The 23,258-nt window shown below is 37.1% G+C and overlaps 1 protein-coding gene across 6 annotated transcripts in view; it reads left to right on the top strand.

The window, feature by feature from the left end:
- The window catches only part of LOC105218576 (apoptosis-stimulating of p53 protein 2), a 224,699-nt gene that overhangs the window by 144,766 nt on the left and 56,675 nt on the right, over nt 1-23,258 (top strand). For all 6 annotated transcript variants that reach the window (XM_054233753.1, XM_054233758.1, XM_054233752.1 and 3 more), the window contains one exon: nt 16,591-16,652. In XM_054233753.1, the coding sequence (XP_054089728.1) occupies nt 16,620-16,652 (33 nt within the window). In that variant the 5' untranslated portion in view covers nt 16,591-16,619. The remainder of the gene's footprint in view (nt 1-16,590; nt 16,653-23,258) is intronic.

The following is a 23,258-nucleotide window of genomic DNA, read 5'->3' as shown; positions in this document are numbered from 1 at the left end:
GCGTGGAAAATGAAATTGGAAGGGTAAGTGACGTGAAAAGTAACGCAACTCCTTGAGATCTATCGTTCCACAAATTGTACTGGAGGTAGTTATGTTGAGTATGTCAGGGTCTAGTCTGGATAGGTAGGAGCTTAGTCCGCTTACAGAATGAAGTTGTGCAAGGGTCACTCTTGTTTCGCGAGTCAACTCGAGTTCTGTGTCTGCAATGGGGGGTGTTGTTTCTCCAAGTACGCCATTCACGGGGAGGGAGTCAATGAAGGTGTTAATAGCTCCTCTCTGAATGGCATTCACTGCTTGTCTATAGTTAGTCGCATCCGAAGTCCTGTCGGTATAGTTATTTAGGTCGTCGTGGAATTTCAGAAATGTACTCTTGGTGGCTTTGGGAGGCGGCTCGACTTCTAATAGATGACTGCAGGTATGATTTCTGCGAAAGCATCCCAACAGAAACTTTTTGATAAGCATTACGTTATGCTTCTCGATAGGTAGCATACGGTCCTCATTGTGAAGGTGCTCGACAGGAGACATCAAGACATTCTAGTTCTAACTTCCTCCATCAATGTATATGCAGCGGAGCTCTCGATATTCAATCCTCCCGGATAAGGGCGAAAGGATCCTAATTTTCTGAGAACTCGATCCTTTAAAAATAGGGTTTGGATCATCTCCATAATTTCTTGAGCTTAGCACCAGTTTCAACTTTTCCCAGTTTCAATGTGACTCGATCAAAGTAACTCATTCGAAAACCCCTCCATTCACACACTCCCATCTACCAACATACATATATGGTGTAACGTACTCACACATGAACATAATTTCACGCGGCAACATAATACTCAGCGAACTTTTACACCAGCAAAAAAAAGTACCTCCGAAAGCTGCAGAAAAACCGTTAAAAATTGAAAATGCAAGCCGCTAAAAAAAGAGTCATGAATGATGGCGAATGAGTTTCATTGTCAGCGCGATGGAGAAAAAACGTCTGGCTTTTGTGTAGAAAATCGCGTAACGGCGCCGAGCTCCATCTCTTTTGTCTTTTTTTGCCGACAAAGAAGCGCGTAGTTATAGTTTGTCACATTGTTGTTGTTTTTTTGGTATGCATACGCAGCATACGCCTCTCACACCGTTATCACCGTTCACGGGAAGAGTACTTTCAACAGTTTTCCTTTCATTTTCACCACAATGCATATGACAACAGTATGTGTCTGCGGCTGCACACATTCGTCCGTCCGTCGTGTGTTTGTTTGTTTTTTGAGCGTGTGTGCCTTACAAAGGAAGTAAAAAGCGCGAAAGCAAACACTTTGACAAGCGGAAAAGTATGTTACCGTCAAACGGCGTGATGTCGGCGCGACTGCGGTGAGACGCGCAAACTTTGGCAATAAAAAATGAAATCGACGAAGAACAATAACAACACAAGTAACAATGGAAACTAAATAACGGGTATTGAAAGTCGACGGTCCTTGTAGGGAACGAGTGGGAAACTTTCTTCTAAGCTGAGAAATATTTTTGGCCAAATTCTTAACTTAACCTGAACTGATAATTTCAAGGCAGAAAGATGGATATACTATCTCTCACTCTCTCTTTCTTGCACTCCGTTAAAACTCCGTTAAACTCCTTTCTATAGTACCCGTTATGATTTATATTGTATTTGGAACCCATTTTATCAAGCTGATCCATTTGCAATCCACTTCATTTTTATGCTACTAAATCTCTAGTCGATAGTTTTGTTAATCATTTTTTAAATCGAGCAAGCTCTAGCTCTTAGTTTAACAAGCACTTAGTTGGATCTCCCTCTACTTCAATTTGTAAGCCATCTCCTAGCGCCTGATGAATTATTACTGGTGAAGAGAAAATTTTGAAGCTCCACTTGATATTTAGACGAGCTTCTTCTCCTATCTGAGCTGTGATCGCACATTTGTGAGCTGAACCATAAGTGAACGAAGATCACTGATCCTCAAGTGACAGAAACACATTATTAGGATGGTAATCAGTAGATCGGTCAAACCTTGAGTGGGGACAACTAACTTCTCTAAGCTCAGTATGTCTACAATCATTAGATTGAAGTGCTCCCTCTACTTATGAGCCATCTCCTAGTGCCTGATGCGTTATTACTTGATAAAGAGAAAATTTCGGAGCTCTATTAGATATTTATACGAGCTTCTTCTTCTTATGCCTGAGCTCTGATCGCAAGCTTTTTAAGCTGATCCCCAAATGGACGAAGATCACTGATCCGCAAGTGACAGAAACACATTATGATGGTAATCACGAGATCGATTAAACCTTGAGGGGCACCAACGAACTTCTCTAAGCTCAGTATGACTACAGCGATTTTATTAAAGAGCTTTGAAAATTGTCATGAGATATTTAAAGCCCTATTAAGCTATATAAGAAGAGTAACCCCGGTCTCCTGGTTAATTCGCCAACATTTTTCGTTTAATTTCAATATTTTAAATTTTTCATATAATTTACGAATTTTTTCCTTCAATAAAAAGAATAATTTTTCCTACAAGTAATCTTTTGCGACAAACAACATGTTGCATACACATATGCGCTTATGTGTGAGCCTTAGTGTGGTTTATCTGTTGGGCTTTTCACAGATTTTTTACAGCTTAATTGTCCAGTTCAGTGCTTTTTTTCTTCATTCCACGTGTTTTTGGCAGTTTTACAAATGTTTTTTTCGTACGCTCACAGTGTGTCGGTAAAAAGTATTGAACCGTATCATAAGTACATGTTACGCTTTGTGCAGCGTCCTTTTGTCTCGCATAGCCTTTATAGTCTGCTTATTTCACGGGGTTTTTCAGCTTTGTCAAAATCTATTAATTTTATTTTGTAGTTTTTTGCGGTGCTTTTACACTATACAAATTGCATATATCGATATTTTATCGTTGCGCTGAAAAAATAACTGAGAATTATTTTAAATTGAATTTTAAAAATCGTCGTCAGGCATTTTTGCCATAACAATTAGCGCGTCGGTATTTATAATAAACGTTGACGTGTTCATAAAACTTTAGTGTTTTTTTTGGTTTATTTATGGCAAATAACGGTATTTAATAGCACTTGTATATATACAAATATATATTTTTTTTGTTAGTGTCATAATTTTTGCTGACTTAATTGAGTTCGCATTGTTTTTTTTTTTGCCATTAAATTTAATACATTTTGTTGCAGCCATTAATTTGCTTTGTTGCGTGTATTTTGTATGCGTTTTCAGCAATTATTTTAGGTGACAAATTTTAATTGAATGATGGTATTAATTTTTTAATGCAAATAATCAAGTTTAATAACACTTTTATGACACATTGTCCGTTATTTTCGAAGGGCATTAATGCATTCATTAAATTATTGATGAAATATTGACATTTGTTGGCTTCATATTTTAAGCTCTCAAAACGAATTTGATGTATATTTAATAATTTTAATTGATTCCACACAAAATCATTAAAAAAATATTGCACTTTAATGTTTTTAATAATTTAACGAGTTCTCAAAACACAATTGAAAAATTTAACTTTTGCCCATAATGCTAGATGCTTAGACATCCTCTTAAAGTTTCCTAAAAACCATAATTATAATATCAGCCAGAGTTTTTGTAAGCCCTATAGCTTCAACTCAAGTTTTATGAACAACGTTTACTACATATACATAGATAGATAAACCAGCGGATTCTTTCTCTGTGAACCCTTGAAATCAGACCCGAAGAAACTTTGCAATAATAATCCATAGTTAAAAACCATTGTAGGTTTCCTGAATCCGAATATATAAGCGAAGCGAGCTTCGGCTTCTCACTTTAGATCGCCTTCAAACGGATGTCTGTTGGCTACCCAGAGGATACTTGGTCTGAAACCGGAAGTCGTGAGCTGCTTGAGTCACATGCAAAATAATCGTTCCTGGCCACTCCCAAGGGAATGGCAATCAGAAACTGCATCAACTTCTACATATCACCCCATCCCCTACCTTCGGATTCAGGAGTCAACTAAAGTACCAAAGTTCAAGATTTCAAAGCATCCTCATTGCTTTCTCTACTTGTACTGGAATATCATTCATGGTAGTATTTATACATCTAGCACTTAATTCATCTGTTAGCAGTATCACTACTGTTCGTTAAAATCAAGTGAGTCTAATAATGAAGTGACGAGGCCAGATATTCTCTGCTTTAGGCTACATCTTCAACTGATTGAGAGCCCAGAAAATCTTATCAATTCCAAGTAGTCCCGGAAACGCTTCTCCGGTAACAGTCTCTTAGCGGACATAAACCTTAGTCTATTCTATTTATATATTAACGGCTTTATTGGGAACGATCCATGAGATTTTTCATCATTAGACTCGATAAAACCTTGAAATAGTCTTAAGCGACATTCCATATAAAAATCCCTCCCAGGTTCCTTATTATATTGTCCACCCATCTTTTATCTTTTTAATTTTGAACTTATGACATTTCAGGAGTCATTTATGAACTCAGCTTATTAGACCACTGGGACTGCTTACTTTACTCTCTATAGTTTCGTGTGGATATATCTATTTTCATCGGCTTCTGTAGCTTAGCTGAAATTATTAATTATATGAACTCATTAGTGTTGATTAAATATATATATTATGTACTGTAATTTGCTTTAATTGTAAATTTTTTGCCATGAAAATAATTATGACTTTAGAATATTCATAACTATATAGTATAACCGCACTAGAAAACCAGCAACAGTAATTGTAATCATAATCATCCATTTAATGGTGCAATTGAAATTTGCGGTTGGCGAATTAATGTACTTTAATGAGTCGTACATATATTACGAGTTTACGTTATGAGATACATAATATACATAAAAGGAAAAATTCAAAATCAACCAGATTAGATAAACCAATTCGATTGATTGAGAGTGTAATTGCATTAAGCGAATATTTTAAATTGTAATTTATTTAGGAAATTTGTATTTATTTGTAAAATTATTTCAACTATTCCGCTTTATCTGCGGTTGAAACTCGGTGTAAACAGTTATTTGCGGGATTACATATATTTTTTTAATGCGCGGATATGGATTTATAACTAAAATATTAACAATTTGGGGTGGTCCTTAAATTATGACGGCTAAAGAGGTTCGTAGGCTGTATGGCATAAAGCTGTTTCGCTGTAATATGAATCACACGTAGTGATCTGATACGCTTTAACGTCTCCAATAGGTACTAAAATTAATTTGAATTATTTTTTCCTTAAAAAAATGTTTTGGCGAGTAACGATTCGAACAAACAACTGGTATAAAACACTAAAACTGGTATAAATAAATATATGCTATTGATTCGACAGATTATGAGGAATGGCTAACCAAAATATAACTGGTATAAATTACTAAAACTGGTATAATGTAATAAAACGTGATTGAAACGAACAAAAACTGGTATAAATAATGAAACTGGTGTAATAAAAGAGAATCTACCCTCGAAAAACTCTGTAAATTCGCGAATCAACGCGAAAAACTGGTATAAATTACATAAATTGGTATAATAAAATTTAGATAAAAATATATTTTGATATATAAATAGCAAACTAGATATTCTCTTTACATTGCATGGTCACCCTAATGTGAATACATATCTACTGATGTGACTTTATACATAAATATATGTAAAATATTATAATATAATTGGAGGAAGCACACACACACACTAGTAAAGCATTCATTCAATATTTCTTTTATTTGCATTTTTAATATTCCGCCGGTCATTCATTCTACGGCTCGCATATTTATCAACTTCATCGTAATGCCGCTGTTTTCACTGATACGCGATTCAATTACCGCACAAAATAATTTATTTATACGATATTTGATGCATCAGCGAGTGCACTGAATAAATCAAATGAAAATTGTATTTTCAAATATGCACACAAACGCACACATATCCATGGACATATGTATGTATGTGTGTCTGTTTGTGTTTACGCAAATTAACGCGCCCAGCCAGCGGGCGCAGGCGCAGGCCGTATTTGCCCATTTGTTTACCGATATACATGATTTGATTAACGCCACAGAAACGAGAAATCCGCCGTTGTAATTATACGCCTACACATACACACACACACACACACACACACACACACACACACACACACACACACACACACACACACACACACACACACACACACACACACACACACACACACACACACACACACACACACACACACAAACAAATATTGCATTTATTCATTGTGGCACGTGAATATCGCATGCTTACATACCTTTGGATGCGCACTTTGTACTCGCACAATGCATTTGTGGAATTTCAATGCTTTTAGCTGCAAACACACAAACATAAATATATAATATATGTTTAACTGGGTCTGTGTGTTAGCATGCAAATTGCTCTGTGTTTACTTGCCCGCATTCGTTGTTGGTGGGTGCATGCAGCTGATCAGCATTTGCACTTTGCATAAATGTTTGGCATAAACATGGGTTAAATAGCATAACTAAAAGCATAAATACGTAGGGCTTAGTTGGTGGAAAGATATATATGTACATACATACATACATACTTATACTACCTTATGTACTTTTCTACAAATTTCATACTCGAACGCATAGCTTGATAGAATTGTTTGTGGAATATGCTTGAAAATTTATGTTATGAAATTCTAACGGAATTCTAACGAAGTTAATATCCATGTTCGAGAATTTCAAAGTAATTTTCAGAATTCTATGTTGCAGAGAAACCAATAATATTTCATGTCCTTTTTCAATTTTAATTAATTCTTAAGAGTATATTAGTTGTATTCGATTCACCAATGCCTTACACGTTATGATTGAATTAACTTTTGAAAGCAACAAAAAAGTGAAGAAAATATGTGGATTTTGCTTCAAAACATCTTTTTCAGATCTACATATATCAACGTGACGGTATATAATTTATTAATATATAAGTATATAATTTATTTAGACCAGTTGCTTGTTCAGTTCGAAGTAGCTAAAAATTATGTTATCACAGTCTTGCCAAACGTTTTTCGAAGTTTTGTTGTCTAAGCTCTCACACCGCCGCTAAACTTTATTTGGTAGTACTTATTTATATATATGTATATATTTGGCGTAGAAACCGCTTAAGCGATTATAACCGAATCCACCAGATCGCGCCACTCGTTCCTCCTTTTTGCTTTTTGGCGCCAACTGGAAACACCAAGTGAAGCCAGGTCACTTTGCACTTGGTCTTTCCACCGGAGTGGAGGTCGTCCTCTTCCGCGGCTTCCTCCAGCGGATACTGCATCAAATACTTTCAGAGCTGGAGTGTTTTCTTCCATCCGTACAACGTGACCTAGCCAGCGTAGCCGCTGTCTTTTTATTCGCTGAACTATGTCAATGTCGTCGTATAAATCGTACAGCTCATCGTTCCATCGTCTGCGGTATTCGCCGTTGCCAATGTTCAGAGGACCATAAATCTTACGCAAAACCTTTCTCTCGAAAACCCCAAGAGTCGTCTCATCGGATGTTGTCATCGACCACGCTTCGGCGCCATACATCAGGACGGGAATAATGTACTTATTTACTAGTCTAAATATATCAAGATGTCAAACCCTTCGATTTTAGCTAGACCGTTTAACACATCCCCATACAAATTGAATAAATACAGAACCATGCCTCAAATAAAGTCTATACTCTCTATACAAATAGGAGAATAAGCTAGTTTAGTTTATCTAGATGGATAAGACCATATCTAGTCCAAGAACTTTTAAAATTCGATAAAAAAATTCACTGATAGGATAGGACCTTGATAGAAGATATGTATATCACTTGACTTAAACCTTCAATCACTTATGCGATTTTTAATATCGGTTCTCAACAGATCAGGGAACTAAGCGGTATTTGTCTGTCTAAGAGTTTATAATAATTGATCACACAGATCTCTCCCCGTGTCGATCTCTTGAACACTTCCCAGTCTTAAACTAAACTAAAAACTAACATCTTTGGAGTAGCGGTCGATCTATCTGCTAATTACACATTATTTAGCCAGCTGTGGTGTTATCCTTGATTAAAATCCAGATACACTAACATTAAGAGAAAGTATTATCAATTTTATTTTACAAAACTCCCTTTCTATTACTTTTGATTCTAAATAGCCACAAAAACCCGCTCAGAATTCTCATCATATGATTGGACAACTTTCTTAATTAAATCTAAAACGTAAATCTGATTCAAAAGTCATCCACATCAACCTCTAATGTAAATCTTATATAAATCCCTACATTCACATATACATTACAACCTTTATGACTATAATCTTCTACAATCAAATTTATGTCGCCAATGTTATTCCCTTTGTGTGCAATTTCCCACCACTTCATCAGATTGCTGTGAGTTAATTAGAGCAAAGGTCAGCTAACTTAATGACATCAGCAATTTAAACACAGAAATTTGATATTAAGATTTTTCGGTGTGACATTATCTTGATTGTGTTTGGTCAAATCTAATTTCACACTTAATTGAGAAATTTCCCTTTTTGGAGCATAACAATTCTGGGGCATAAGCATTTTCGTAATTATGAGCCGGAATGCATATCTCCGATTCCATTACGAACTTGGCCGCAGTTGCTTTTAGCTGATGCTTTAGATTAATTGCTCTACTAAATTGTGTAGAAATTATTTGGATAAATATTTTATAACTGTACATTTAACGGTTTGGGAAAATTTTCATGCAGAGTTGAAGTGTGAGTGTTGTTTTGTGTGTGGTGTGAAGTATATAATAATAATAACAACAGTAGTAATAGTATTACTTCTAGAACAGCTTGGAATGTCTACTTGTACTGTGATAAGATTACTAGTACTCGCTGCCAGTAATATATTCGACTATCATTAAATATATGTCTGCCAAATAGCTTTGCAATTTAAGTCCATTTGTACTAGATTTAAATACTCCTTGGTTACCCTCGTAAGTTAATGAAAATACCTCCTTCCTTTTATATACACTCGTATGCGCAAAAAAGTGATAAATTGCTGCCGTAAAATCGATTCAAATATTAATTAAAAGCTTGTGAAAAGTCGATTTCAATTTCCTTTTCAAAAGTGTGCAGAAATTTGTGTGAAACTCAGCTGCCATTCAATTAGAAAGTTAAGCGTCTTTCAATTAAAAATTTATGAGCCAAATACTAAAGCTACTTAATTTGAAGGGGAAATATAAGAAATTGCACATGTATTTTAGTAGGTAGTGTATTTAGCTATAAAATAAATATAGGAAAAATATATAATTTTTTTATTAAAAAATATTTAAAAAAAAAATTAAATTTAAATAAAACTAAAATCATTTTCTTATCGAAGCTATTGTTATTGAAATTAAGCCGCTTAAATATTCTTAAATATCAAACCCACCACTAACTCAAAAAATCCAACACCTTACTGTCTTACCACACGCATGCACTTGATAGTTACACCTTCCTAGCTTTATAACGGCATTTAATAGCTGAATATAAATTCGTTGAAATGCACACCTACACAAATTTAAAACTCTCCACCGACGCAAGGTGCATGCAACATCAAGAGAAACACATATCTCGATCTTTACAACCGACCAACTGATAAGCTGCCACACACGTGCTGCATTTGTGGGCGTCAAAATCCATAAAAAAGGTATCGAAGATAAGCGAAATTGAGATAGAGCGAGAAATGAGGAAAAAGTTAACATTCCAAACACAAAATAATCTTTTGAAATTTCCATTACGCATTCATTCATAATCGCATTTACAATCACACCCACACACATATACTTCCATTACACAGGACAGCTGCATTGAGGCAGTACACAGTTATCGAAATACTTATATACCCGTAAGCCCAATAACAATGACAACTGACAGTGATAAATGATGCAACAGAAGGCATAACTAATACTATAACTACCTTAAATTGCCACCTGGTGACTTGAATGTGGGCAGTTATCAGGTGGAGTTTAATAAAGAAGTCAAATGAAATTTAAATAAAGATGGACAGGAATTCTATATTCTTATAATTCATAACAATCAAAGGCACATGTATACTGCCAAGTGTCGGGTTATTATAGAGATTTAACACACGTTGTGTATAAATGTAGATACCAAATTATATATTTCTACTCAATTTCATTCAAAATATCTTACATATTGAAAGATATATTCTACAAACAAACATCTAGAATAAAATTATAAGATCCATAACCTTTTCAAAAAAGTCTGACCTCATCTGATCCCTCAAAATGTAAATAAATCTGACCTTACGTGACCCTAAAAAATATTAGCAAACCTTAACCGGGACCTTAATGACTTTTGGCAGGGAATGGTTTGTTTACATTTTTTGCCTGAGTTCATTGATTTTTGGCCGATACTAGTTTACACTTTGTCTGATGTCAATGACCTTTGTCCAGAATTTGCTTATATTTTGTCTGTGGTCAATGATCTTTGTCCGGGGTTTGTTTACATTTTGGCTGAGATTTATTATGCCCTTTATTTATTTTATGAGGGATCTCAGGAGTTCGGGTTTGTTTTCTCTTTGAGGGGTAACTTAAGGTCATGTACTCTGAGGATCCACCTGATGGGACCGTGTGTGATCGGGTTTGTTTCCGTTTTTAATGGATATACATTTGAGAGAACACATGATGTTAAATTGGTTTACGGTCGAGTGGTCACGTAAAGAAAAGATTGTTCACATTTTCAGGGTTCATAGGTGGTAATCTTTTGGAGTCACGGGTGGTCAAGTTTATTAACATTTTTGGTGCAGAAATGAAAACAATATGGGTATTCTTAGGTTTAGCTAGGTGAAGCCAGAGATTAATGGAGCTCACGGGATATCAAACCAGAGATGTCGTGTAGGAAAGTTTGCTTACATTTTCAGGGTTTAAGTGAGGTCAATTTTGTGGAGTCACGGGTGATCAACTTTGTTAACATTTTAGGAGGGAATATGAAATCAAGTTGGGTAGTCCGTGTGGTCAAGGTTGATCAAGCTGGGGTGTCGTGAGGTCAAGCTAGGGATCGAGAAGCTGTATTTTAACGATTACTAGATGACAATGGACATTGCAGAAAAAGCTGAAAATGTCAATTATGGCATAATGGAAAGGAAATTGTAGAGAAGTACCGTGAGGTGTGCAATCTAATAGAAAATTGTTATTACATTTCAGATACTACGAACTCACAGATAAATTTGAAAATATATATGGTATTTATTATAACTAAAAGCAATTCGAATGCACAACAACAACAACGAAGTCATTGACATTTGAAAGACCATTTTATTGAAAAGAAAGTTTTTGGATTTTTCACAAAAACAACAACGAAACAACACTTACTTATATTAAACCAGTTTTAAGCTTTGTCAGCTATTTCTAAAGCATTGCACGTAGAAAGCTCACAAAGCAATTATCAAACAAAAATTTGCTACGACACATGAAATTTTCAAATTCACTTCCTTTGCGCAATTGCCAAAGCCATCAACAACAACTACTTGCTGTCAATGTTTTCAACTAACGGGTGATTTTTTTGAGGTTAGGATTTTCATGCATTAGTATTTGACAGATCACGTGGGATTTCAGACATGGTGTCAAAGAGAAAGATGCTCAGTATGCTTTGACATTTCATCATGAATAGACTTACTAACGAGCAACGCTTGCAAATCATTGAATTTTATTACCAAAATCAGTGTTCGGTTCGAAATGTGTTTCGCGCTTTACGTCCGATTTATGGTCTACATAATCGACCAAGTGAGCAAACAATTAATGCGATTGTGACCAAGTTTCGCACTCAGTTTACTTTATTGGACATTAAACCAACCACACGAATGCGTACAGTGCGTACAGAAGAGAATATTGCGTCTGTTTCTGAGAGTGTGGCTGAAGACCGTGAAATGTCGATTCGTCGCCGTTCGCAGCAATTGGGTTTGTGTTATTCGACCACATGGAAGATTTTACGCAAAGATCTTGGTGTAAAACCGTATAAAATACAGCTCGTGCAAGAACTGAAGCCGAACGATCTGCCACAACGTCGAATTTTCAGTGAATGGGCCCTAGAAAAGTTGGCAGAAAATCCGCTTTTTTATCGACAAATTTTGTTCAGCGATGAGGCTCATTTCTGGTTGAATGGCTACGTAAATAAGCAAAATTGCCGCATTTGGGGTGAAGAGCAACCAGAAGCCGTTCAAGAACTGTCCATGCATCCCGAAAAATGCACTGTTTGGTGTGGTTTGTACGCTGGTGGAATCATTGGACCGTATTTTTTCAAAGATGCTGTTGGACGCAACGTTACGGTGAATGGCGATCGCTATCGTTCGATGCTAACAAACTTTTTGTTGCCAAAAATGGAAGAACTGAACTTGGTTGACATGTGGTTTCAACAAGATGGCGCTACATGCCACACAGCTCGCGATTCTATGGCCATTTTGAGGGAAAACTTCGGAGAACAATTCATCTCAAGAAATGGACCCGTAAGTTGGCCACCAAGATCATGCGATTTAACGCCTTTAGACTATTTTTTGTGGGGCTACGTCAAGTCTAAAGTCTACAGAAATAAGCCAGCAACTATTCCAGCTTTGGAAGACAACATTTCCGAAGAAATTCGGGCTATTCCGGCCGAAATGCTCGAAAAAGTTGCCCAAAATTGGACTTTCCGAATGGACCACCTAAGACGCAGCCGCGGTCAACATTTAAATGAAATTATCTTCAAAAAGTAAATGTCATGAACCAATCTAACGTTTCAAATAATTACGATGAGATTTTGCAAATTTTATGCGTTTTTTTTTTTTAAAGTTATCAAGCTCTTAAAAAATCACCCTTTGCAATACAAACGAACAAACGGACAGTTGCATATACAAACATACATACATACATACATTTGAAGCTTAATTGCTGCAGACACTATGAAGAACGCCAAAGCTGCAGCTTTTCCAAGAGATTGCCATGGCGCAGAGCTCACCATGATGCATATGTGACAAACAATGTAATTACAAACTGTTTGTATGCATATGTTTGTGTGTGTGTTTGTATATATGGACATGAGCCAGTATACCCGTAAGCACAATGATCGGAAAATTAAATTGGAAGCTGCTTTCAAATGCAGCAACAAACCAGCAGAAACAATTACATACGAGTTATATGAGTGTATATATGTATGTATACATGTGTATATACATTTGCTTTGTGGCTGCTGCAATTGCACAGCTGCAAATGGCCACCGACAATATTTGTTGTTAATTTTTATTGGCATGCAAACATATGTACTTCTGTATACATACATACATACAAACACTTTTATATACTTGCATGTCTACAATCGTTCAATTTGATGTTTGAATTAATTACTTGTGTAAACCGCTTACATTACATATCTTCATATATAGATATATGTATGCTCGTTATGTATAATTTATGCCTTATATTTCGCATGTGCCTTGACACATGGCTATCAAAAAGTGCTTTATACATACTCGTACACAAAAGTCCACAACAGCAGTAATTGTCTCATTAAGTTTTATGTGGAAATGTCCATATGTCACTCCTACTCTTTTTTGATTACCACCTCCACACTCGCTTGGTGGACGACCACCCCACCATTACCCCTTCAAGCGTTTATGCCATTTTATCGAGTATATGTGACACGCAATCTTAACTGTATAATACTCTCATTAACAATATTATAAATGCAAGTACTGATATTTATGGTTAATAATATTTAATTCGTGGTAAATAAAGTTGGTTTGGTATTAGGGTGGTTCAAAAAAAAATAAATTAAAAAAATATATATAAATATTTTTAAAAAGTTAAAAATTCATTTTCTACAACTTTGCTTCCGCCGTTTTTTTTGTAAATTTAAGGCTTTATTGTATAAAAACGGTTACAAAACTGTTATTCAAAATGTTGGCCGTCGGTGACGAAAGAACTCCTCATTTTTCGAGTCTATCGAAGTATCATTCAAATTTTTGACTTTTTCATAAGAACTGAAGTGCTCGTTAGCTAGACCGTGTGCCATCGATCGGAACAAGTGGTAGTCAGATGGAGCAACGTCTGAGGAATCCGCCGTTTGGGTAAGATCTCCTATTTCAGTGTCTCCAAATATTCTTTGACCACCTTTGCGACGTGAGGCCGAGCATTGTCATGCTGGAGAATAACTTTATCGTGTCTTTCCTCGTACTGTGGCCGTTTTTCTTTTAGTGCTCGGCTCAAACGCATCAATTGCGTTCGGTATCGATCTCCTGTGATGGTTTCACTTGCCTTTAGCAGCTCATAATATATCACCCCCAGCTGGTCCCACCAAATGCTGAGCATGACCTTGGCTTCATAATTACCATTCTTAAAACGTTGAAACCATTCGCCACATGTTCTTTCATTTGGACAGCCTCACCGTACGTATGCGGAAGCATTCGATGAGCCTCAGCCGCATTTTTCTTGGAATTAAAAAAGAAAAGTCAAATTTACCGCAAATGTCGAGAATTCGGCTCAAAAAGTGACATTTTCAATTGAGAATAAGTTTGGGATGCAAACAGATCTCTACAAATATTTTGTTTGGTTAATGTTGACACAAATGTTCAAGATCGATATAAACGATTTATTCGACCAGTGCTTGACCCTAGAGACATCTATTGGAAAACGGCGGAAGCAAAGTTGTAAAATTGGATTCAAAAATAATTAAATAAAAAAAAATATTTTTAGAAGTAAAAAAAAAAAAATATTAAAAAATTAAATAAATCAAATTTAACAAAAAAATATTTTTTAACTTATTTTAAAAAACTTTTTTTTTGTATTTTTTTATAATTTTTTCTACTACTGATAAATGTTGAGCTTCGAATATCAGTTTCCGGTTAAAAAAGGTTAAAGAAATCTTTGTAAATAAATTTTTTAAATTTTTACAAAATTAATTTTATATTCAAATTTTATAAAAAAAATATTTATTTTCCGTTTTTAATTTTTTTTTATATTATGTTTTTTTATTTTTTCTTGATTTTTTGTTAATTTTCTTCTACTGGTTCGACTTCGACTTCGATTTCGATTCTCTTATTATTTTAATTCTCCTTCTTCAAGAGTATTATGATTTCATGAACTTAAACCAACGATCGGAATTTGATATCCTTTACTAACGCTTAAGAACATAAATTAATTAATTAATACATTAATAAAGTACTGATATTTAGCTTTGAAATAGCCTCATTTATTAAATTTTGTTCCAAAGGAAAGCAGAAAAAGGGAGATAAACACATGAAAGCCAAAAAAAAATTTTGATTTAGTATAGAAACAAATTAAAAAAATAGTTTTTATATGCATTATATGTTGAAAACTCTCAATTGGGTGTAGCTTCTTAACTAATTTCTTTATATTTTGAATTTCATGAAATTTCTTCTTAAAGAAATTAAAAATTTCACTTAACTTAAAACCAAACCTTAATATTATACTGCTTATTTATAAATTTAATTTTAGAAGCATTTTTGATGTTTCCAACTATTTCCTAACTCATTTAAGTAACAATTTGGCAACCTAACCCAACTTAGCTGTACGAATGGAACATAACCTCATTGTAGTCTCACGAGGTTTACATATATATATTCATTATTTCTCCATTACTTATTTAAACATTTTAAATTTATTTTAGATACTTTCGTTATTATTTTAATTTAATTGAACCGCATCACTGTGATCCATTTCATTACCACAATGTATATATAGTCGTTTACCCACTAATAGTGTACATGTGCTTTCCACGCCACGCTTAATGAGCGACACTTATTTGTGTGCTGCAAACTGTGATGAGCCAAACTCCCACCCCGAAATTAGCAGCAAACCAAAAAGAAAAACATACAAAAAAAACCATACCAAAACGATTTTTTAAGTGTTGTTTAAATAGCGGAAATGCGTAAGATTAAATCACCGGCAATTATACGCCGTGACCAACACAAGCCAACAGTCGAAGAGAGATTGAGGTAGGAGGGCATGCGGCTTTAGCAATGACAGTGGCAATGAACGCGGTGGCGGTGGTGTTGGCGCTTGGCGCTGACGACAGTCAAACCAATGTGGCATGTCAGACGGACGCTCCACTGCCACTCAGTGGAACGCGTAGCGGCGGCGGCGTATCTTCAGCGCGCGACGCGTTTCAACTTCACTCAAGCATGGCAACACAAGCCAAGCCAATCCAAATGCCATTCAAGCCAATCCAATTCAATTCAAGCGCCGAAGCAAGACGCATCAACAACCATATCGTTGTTGGGAAAATATTTGGCAAGTTTTGAAGTTGACACACCACCGCGCCACGCCACGTGTCCATGCCAAGTGTTTCTGTGTGCGCGCGCGGACAGACATTCATTTTAATTGTTATCAGCAAACGACATTTAAATGCAAATAACTCGTAAAAGTAGCAGCAATTGAAATGACGCCTTTATCGAGCAGCCAGCCGCGCGCTCTCTACTCTACTCTACTCTTAAGCTATGCGACTCTGCGGCTGTGTTGTGCTGTGCACGCTACCCGGCCATTTAGCTAATGCCATGTTATGTTATGGCAGCACGCAAACCCGCATTTTGTATTTATATTTGCTAAATTCTATTTATGTATATGTACATATATTTGTGTGTATTTTGTTGTTGTATTTAACTTATGTTTTGTTTTTCCATTTAATTTGCAGATTGCTGTGCTGCGCATCTACGAGATGGTATGAAGGAGCCGACGAACAACTTGGACGATATTGTAAGTACAACAACAACTAAATATGCTAACGAGCCTTCTGCTACAATAGAAATATATATATATATAAGTATACAGTTGTGTTGAAATCATCATCACATTCCTAGACTAAAGCGACGCGGCGCTACAACAAACACACACGCGCAATATGTCGTTAATGTAACCGCCTGCCGCCGCACCCTGTATGCTAACAATAAGCAGCGCTGGTGCGCTTACAATACTTTTTCATCAACAATGCTTAGCAAAAACAAAAGCAAAAATTTTCCGAACAAAAATAACAAAAAGAATATGAGAGCGCGCTGGAGGAAGCATTAGAACAATTGAATTGGGGCAGGATCAAGTTGAAAGTTGAATGAGAGATAGAAAGAGGGGGAGTGAGTGATGGGGGTGCAGCGAGTGCTTGGAAAAATTAAATAAAAGAAAATGCCATAAAATAATAAAATAGAATGTAATGAAATGGCCTGGTCTGGGCAGGCGAGGCGCGCTGCTAGGCGCTTACTGTGCTTAGCTTTAGTTTGGCTTGACTTGATGTGGCCTCGCGCAGCACGCCAACGCGCGCACATAATCACACACAAGAGTGACACACAGCGCACATAAATTCCAATTTAAATATAAGCTTACAGCTGTGCGTTTGTATGCCGCATGCGCTAGCATTTCACTAACGTAGCAGGGAATGCTAGCAGAGCAGAAGTAGTAGAAGCAGTAGAAAAGAACAAATATTTGTGTATGAAAAAAAGTTTTGTCGCTAAAAAGCGTATGAAAATTCTACTCGAACTTGGCATTTTTGAGAAATGAGCACCGTTGCGCTGCGACGCGCCGTGCTCTGGCATGCAGATGACAATAATTCCAATGTCTCAACTCAGACAAACCTACAAACGCGCATAGGCAGACTGTTGGCTCTGCTGACAGCTAACAAAGTCGTTGGTGGGTGGCGGTGGCGTTGGCGCTTGCCTCTCACAAGGCGCAACTCAGCACCTTCTCAGCGCGTCAGTCGAGTCAGTCAAGTGCGGCACACGCCAGGCGGGCATGCAGTCAGCAAGCTAGGCAGTCATAGCGCCTAGGCTAACCTGCTACATATATATAATATAAGTTAGGCGGCATGTCCGCTCTGTCGACTGAAATTGTGTTATGCAAACGTCCGCTAGTCTCGTTGGGCATAATTCCTTCGAGGCTCACTCGTTGACTCGCGGTTGCTTTGCAAAGGCGCGGTTGTGGTTGAATGTACTCTAAACAGCGCGTAGCATACTCTAGGGCGCTATTGCATGTGGCTTTGTGGGTTTTTTGTGTTTTGTAGCTTTATTGTTGTAGCGCAGAGTTTATGTTGTAAGTGATAGTGGAGTTAGTGATATTACTTAATTGCATGAAATATTTGCAGTAATTACTAGTTTTGAAGCAAGGGATGTGCTGAAATTTAGTTAGTACTGAAACAATTATTTTTGTATATATCTATGCAAATGTTTTAACATAGTGCAACTAACTTCCAACGCCTTGAGTTTCTGCATGGTTTTGAGCTTCACTTTTTGTATTACTTTCTAGGAATTCTACGACGATAGCTGTCGGTGACAGTCTTGGAATGACTATAAATGCATTCCGTTCCGTTTGCGTACACTCGACTGTCATCAGAAGCCTTCTTAAATCCTTGTAATTTACTAATTGAATTCCAGATAAACCCTTATTTGCTCAAGCGGCAGGTACTCAGCCTTCTGAATGTACCTGTTGTATTGATATAATGAATGCTGATCTCTTTTCTCTCATCTGGTACACCTATCGAATTGAAATTATTTGAAATAGAGCTTTTCTGTTGATAGAAATAGATGTATATGGGTCTTCTGTGATTCGAGATTTGGTTATACCAAGTGAAGCCAGGTCTTTCTCCACCTGGTCCTTCCATTGGAGTGGAGGTCTTCCTCGGCTTCCACGCGCGGATACTGCATCGAAAACTTTCAGAGCTGGGGAACTTCGATTCCATTCGAACAACATGACCCAGCCAGCGTATCCGCTTTCTTTTTATTCGCTGAACTATGTCTATCATTTAGCTCATCATTCCATCGCATGTAGTATTCGCCGTTGCCAATGTTTAAGGGACTCTCGAAAACTCCTAGTGCCATCTCATCGGATGTTGACATCGTCCACGCTTCAGCACCATAAAGTAGAGCGCACTTTCCTTTTCAATTGCCTACTCAGTCCATACTAGCACCTGTTGGTAAGAGTGATTCTGCCTGGGATTTCAAGGCATTATGACATTTGATGTTGATGCTGGTGCCTAGGTATACGAAATTATCTACAATTTCAAAATTATGACTGTTAACAGTCCGTAGGAGCTGACTGTTTCTTTGATGACAGGATTATTTCGTCGTCGAGCGGGAAAAAGCAGAACTGTGCGTCTTGTTCCCAATGATATCGATATCATCGGTGTACGTCAGCAGCTGTACACTCTTATAGAACATTGTACCTTCTCTGTTTAGTCCCGATCCTGACAGAGCTTTTGGTGTTGCTCAACGTCAGCTTACACAGCCTCAACAAGCTTCGAAGCTTTGACGAGCTCAAGGCAAAGATTCGCGCCTAAAACCTCTCTACACCGCTTGAAATTCTCGAAAAATAAAGGAAAATGGTATTATATCTTAAAAATAGTCTAAATAATTTATTTATTTTTAAATTAAGAGTTTTTTTTTTATTTATTTCCAACCAATTTGGAATCCTTTTCAAAATATTTATTTTAGAAATTAAACAAAACAATTTGAAATTAGATGACCCCAGATCACCAGAGGGTTAGTTGATTTTTGCTAAAAAAAATTAAATTCAGTTCAACTGCAAAGCAACAACAATTTCTCACTGCAACAACAACGCCACGTGACGCGTTCTAGCGCCAGCTTGATCCCACACTTAATCCAAGCTACGATTTAAGGCAACCGCGTTGGCAAATGCCACTTTTACTCACACACATACATATATACTCATGTATATATCTGCATATCTCTATGTATATAGCCATTCATTGTGTGTTGCTTTGCATTTTTAATTCATTTCAGCATGCAATGTTTACATTTTGTTGCGCTCAATGTCAAATTGTATTTATAAGTAAATTAATTTGAGACAACCAAGTTGGCAAGCGAGCAGCTGGAGGCCGACAGTGGCACAAGGATGACACAAAAGCACACAATGTAAACAGAAGGTGGGAGAGATAGCAGAAGTCGCGTCAAATATGTAGGGTCGCAAGAAAAACAAAACAAATACTTGCAACAGAATTAAACAGAAAAGTTGGTGCAAAAAAACAGAGAAAGCGAGCAAAACAAAGCAAAGGAGTGAAGAACAGTTCATCTGTCGTTGTGTATGTGAGTGCATTAAAAATAATAACAATGTTGTAGCAGAGTAAACAAACATATTGTGCAGTTGACGTGCCACAACCAGTCAACAAGCCAGCCAGCTGGTGAAGCAGCAAATAGCTAGCGGGCATGTGGCAAAGCAATGTAGTATATGGAAGCGGGTAGTGAAAACAAAGACAACGCGACTCCCACAAGTCAAAACTTTAGTTAAGCTCGCAGCGCGAAATGCCAGTATGTTTATGGCAGCCCATAAACATATACATAATAATAATAATAATAATAGTAAAAAAATAATAACAATAATGATAAGGATTACAATAAAAACGAGCACGTCAAAAGGGTTGAATAATGTAAACAACAGACAAGTGCTGAAATATAAACAATGAAGGGCGAAGAGCGTGCTGTTGAAGTGTTTTGGTGGAGATCGAGAGATAAGCGAATATAAATTAAAAAGATTAAAAAATAGTTGGACTTAATTATTTTATTTTACATAATTATTATAATTATTTTGGGCTTGTTAAATTATAGGTACCGTAATTAAGAAACCCACCGAGTTTTGTCGAGTTTGATCGAGGGGGTTGTCTTGTACAGATTTGGACCATAGGTTGATTTTGAGACGACCACTGTATTTCCCATTTTTACTGGATTGTACATAGTTCACTTTATAATTACCACTGCCACTTTTTGCTTGTAATTTCTATAATTTCCTAGTTTATGAAAATACCGTTAGTCATGACTTATGATTTTCCGTCTACAAGTTGAACATGTTGATCTGTGTTGAAAAATGTCTTAGAACTTTGGGTTTTATAATGAGATTGGTGTAGTCATTGTATGTGTATGTGATTGGCGTTGAACCGTTTAGCCGCAGTTCGGCGCCAGTTGTAGATTCCAAGTGTAACCAGGTCGCTCTCCACCTGGGCCCTACAACGGAGCGGATTCCTTCCCCTTCCTCGGTTTCCTCCGGCGGGTACTGCATCGAACACTTTCAAAGCTGGAGTGTTTTCGTCTATTCGGACAACATGACCTAGCCAGCGTAGCCGCTGTCTTTTTATTCGCTGAACTATGTCAATGTCGTCGTATAACTCATACAGCTCATCGTTCCATCGTCTGCGGTATTGGCCGTTGCCAATGTTCTGAGGACCATAAATCTTGCGCAAAATTTACCTCTCGAAAACTGCTAGTGTCGTTTCATCTGATGTTTGATTTTGGTTCGTCGAGAGAGGACTTTACTTTGCATACTCAGTCCAAAGTAGCACCTGTTGGCAAGAGTGATTCTGCGCTGGATTTCGAGGCAGACATTGTTGGTGTTGTTGATACTGGTTCCCAGGTATACGAAACTATCTACGACTTCGAAGTTATCACTGTCAACAGTGACGTTGGAGCCAAGACGCGAGTGCGCCGACTGTTTGCTTGATGACAGTAGATATTTCGTCTTGTCCTCATTCACCTCCAGATCCATTCGCTTCGCCTCCTTATCCATGCGGGAAAAAGCAGAACAAACGGCGCGGTTGTTGCTTCCGATGATATCAATATCATCAGCGTACGCCAGCAGCTGAACACTTGGTGTAGTACTTCTGGTATTGTCTGTTTCCAATCATTTTTGAGAACTGAATGTAGTTTTCGTTAAATAAGGAGTATGTGAGAAGGATCTCTTAGCTTTTAAGGATCATATAGCATCGTCTACTATTACTGCATCATAAAGTCATACTTCATACACCTTTCTGTTATATAAAGACTTATTATATTGAGAAACGATCTTATCCTCCTCCTCCTGGGACTTGTCAAAACTTTCTAACCTTTGCATATTCCTTTCAAAGTTCCATTAACAAGTGCTTAACGTAAATATCTCGAAAGACTGGTAACTCGTATTGCGTTTAAATGCTTGTTAGGTCCATATTATTATTATATAGCTTAAGATAACTTTGTTATAATCTTTTTCTAAACAAAACAAATCCCAGAGTACAAAAACACAGCCTTTAAATCACATAAAAGCTACTCTTAATGGCAACTAACTCTCAAGAATCGCATTTAAAATTTGCACAAAAACTGTAAATGTCAGTGACTAACGGGCTGTGCGTGCAGCAAGTGGCACTTTCATTTCCATGTGGGCGAACTCCTTGAACTCGAACGTCATTAAAAGACAGCACGAGTGATGGCCACCCCCACAAATAGAGAGTGTTGAATGAGTGAAAGAAAGGAAATTGCTAGCAATACAACAGTTGTATTGTTGTTTTGTGGCCATATTTTTAAGTGTGGCGTACATACATATATTTTTGCATGAGCCGCTGTTTAACAATGACAACGACAGCTGTCACAACTTCTGGCGCTCAGCTTCCGCCCGAAGCGCACCACAAGCTAACGCTGCTGCTTCTTTTTTCCTTCATTGGTTGGCCACTTTTCGCAGAAGCCAAATGCCACCGCGGGCACGTTCTTCAGGCAACGCCTTGTGGCACGTACGTATAAATGTATATGTAACAGCAAAGCCTTGGACAATCTTTCATCAACAACTCGCTCGACGCGACACTCGGAATTGTGCGTGCAACATGTGCATGACGCAATTGCAATAGAGTTCACTTGTGTGCATATGTGTGTGTGTCTGCTTGCCACTTGCAATTGTCCGCGAAACAAGTGTTTTAGTTAACATCCGTTGTGGCAGCTTAACTTGCGCAGCTGCTTCACTTCTGTTTCTTCACCCTCTTGAGATTATCTCTTTTGCAACGTTACTTTTTTTTGTGTGGCACTTTTTTGTTGCAAGTTGTTGTTGTTGCACAACGCCCGCGCCACTTTGCGCGAATTTTTAATATCCATCAATAATTCAAACAAAACGCTGACAGCTCAGCCGGAAGGTGAAGTCATTTCTTACAACTGTTGTTTCTTCATTCTTCAAATATATATATAGCATCTGGCAACATCGCGCACAGCTGTAAGAAGGCACCACAGTGCTGCAAGCGTAAAAAAGCTGTTGTATATTTGTCCATGACTTTATCTATATATATTTATGTGTATGTGACCCTGTAAGGTTGTCTATGCGCGCCGCTGCTGTTGCAGCAAAACGCCTCAGGCTCATGCTTCGTGCAACAATTTACTTACAACTTATAGCCCTGCAACACACCCTCTTACTTAGTTACCTTCATCGTATCATTTAGCGCTCCGCATTCCGCACTCTCCGTCTCCACTTTTGACCCCTCTTCTTGCCTGCTTAAGCTTCTTATTTTTTTTTTCTATTTTTCTATTTCCTTGCATTCTTTCATACATTTTCTGCCATTTTGGTATTTTCTATGCAGCG

This window comes from Zeugodacus cucurbitae, chromosome 6, assembly GCF_028554725.1.
Source record: "Zeugodacus cucurbitae isolate PBARC_wt_2022May chromosome 6, idZeuCucr1.2, whole genome shotgun sequence".
NCBI lineage: Eukaryota > Metazoa > Arthropoda > Insecta > Diptera > Tephritidae > Zeugodacus > Zeugodacus cucurbitae.
Note: the sequence above shows the minus strand (reverse complement) of the source record. Positions and strands in the feature narration are given on the sequence as shown.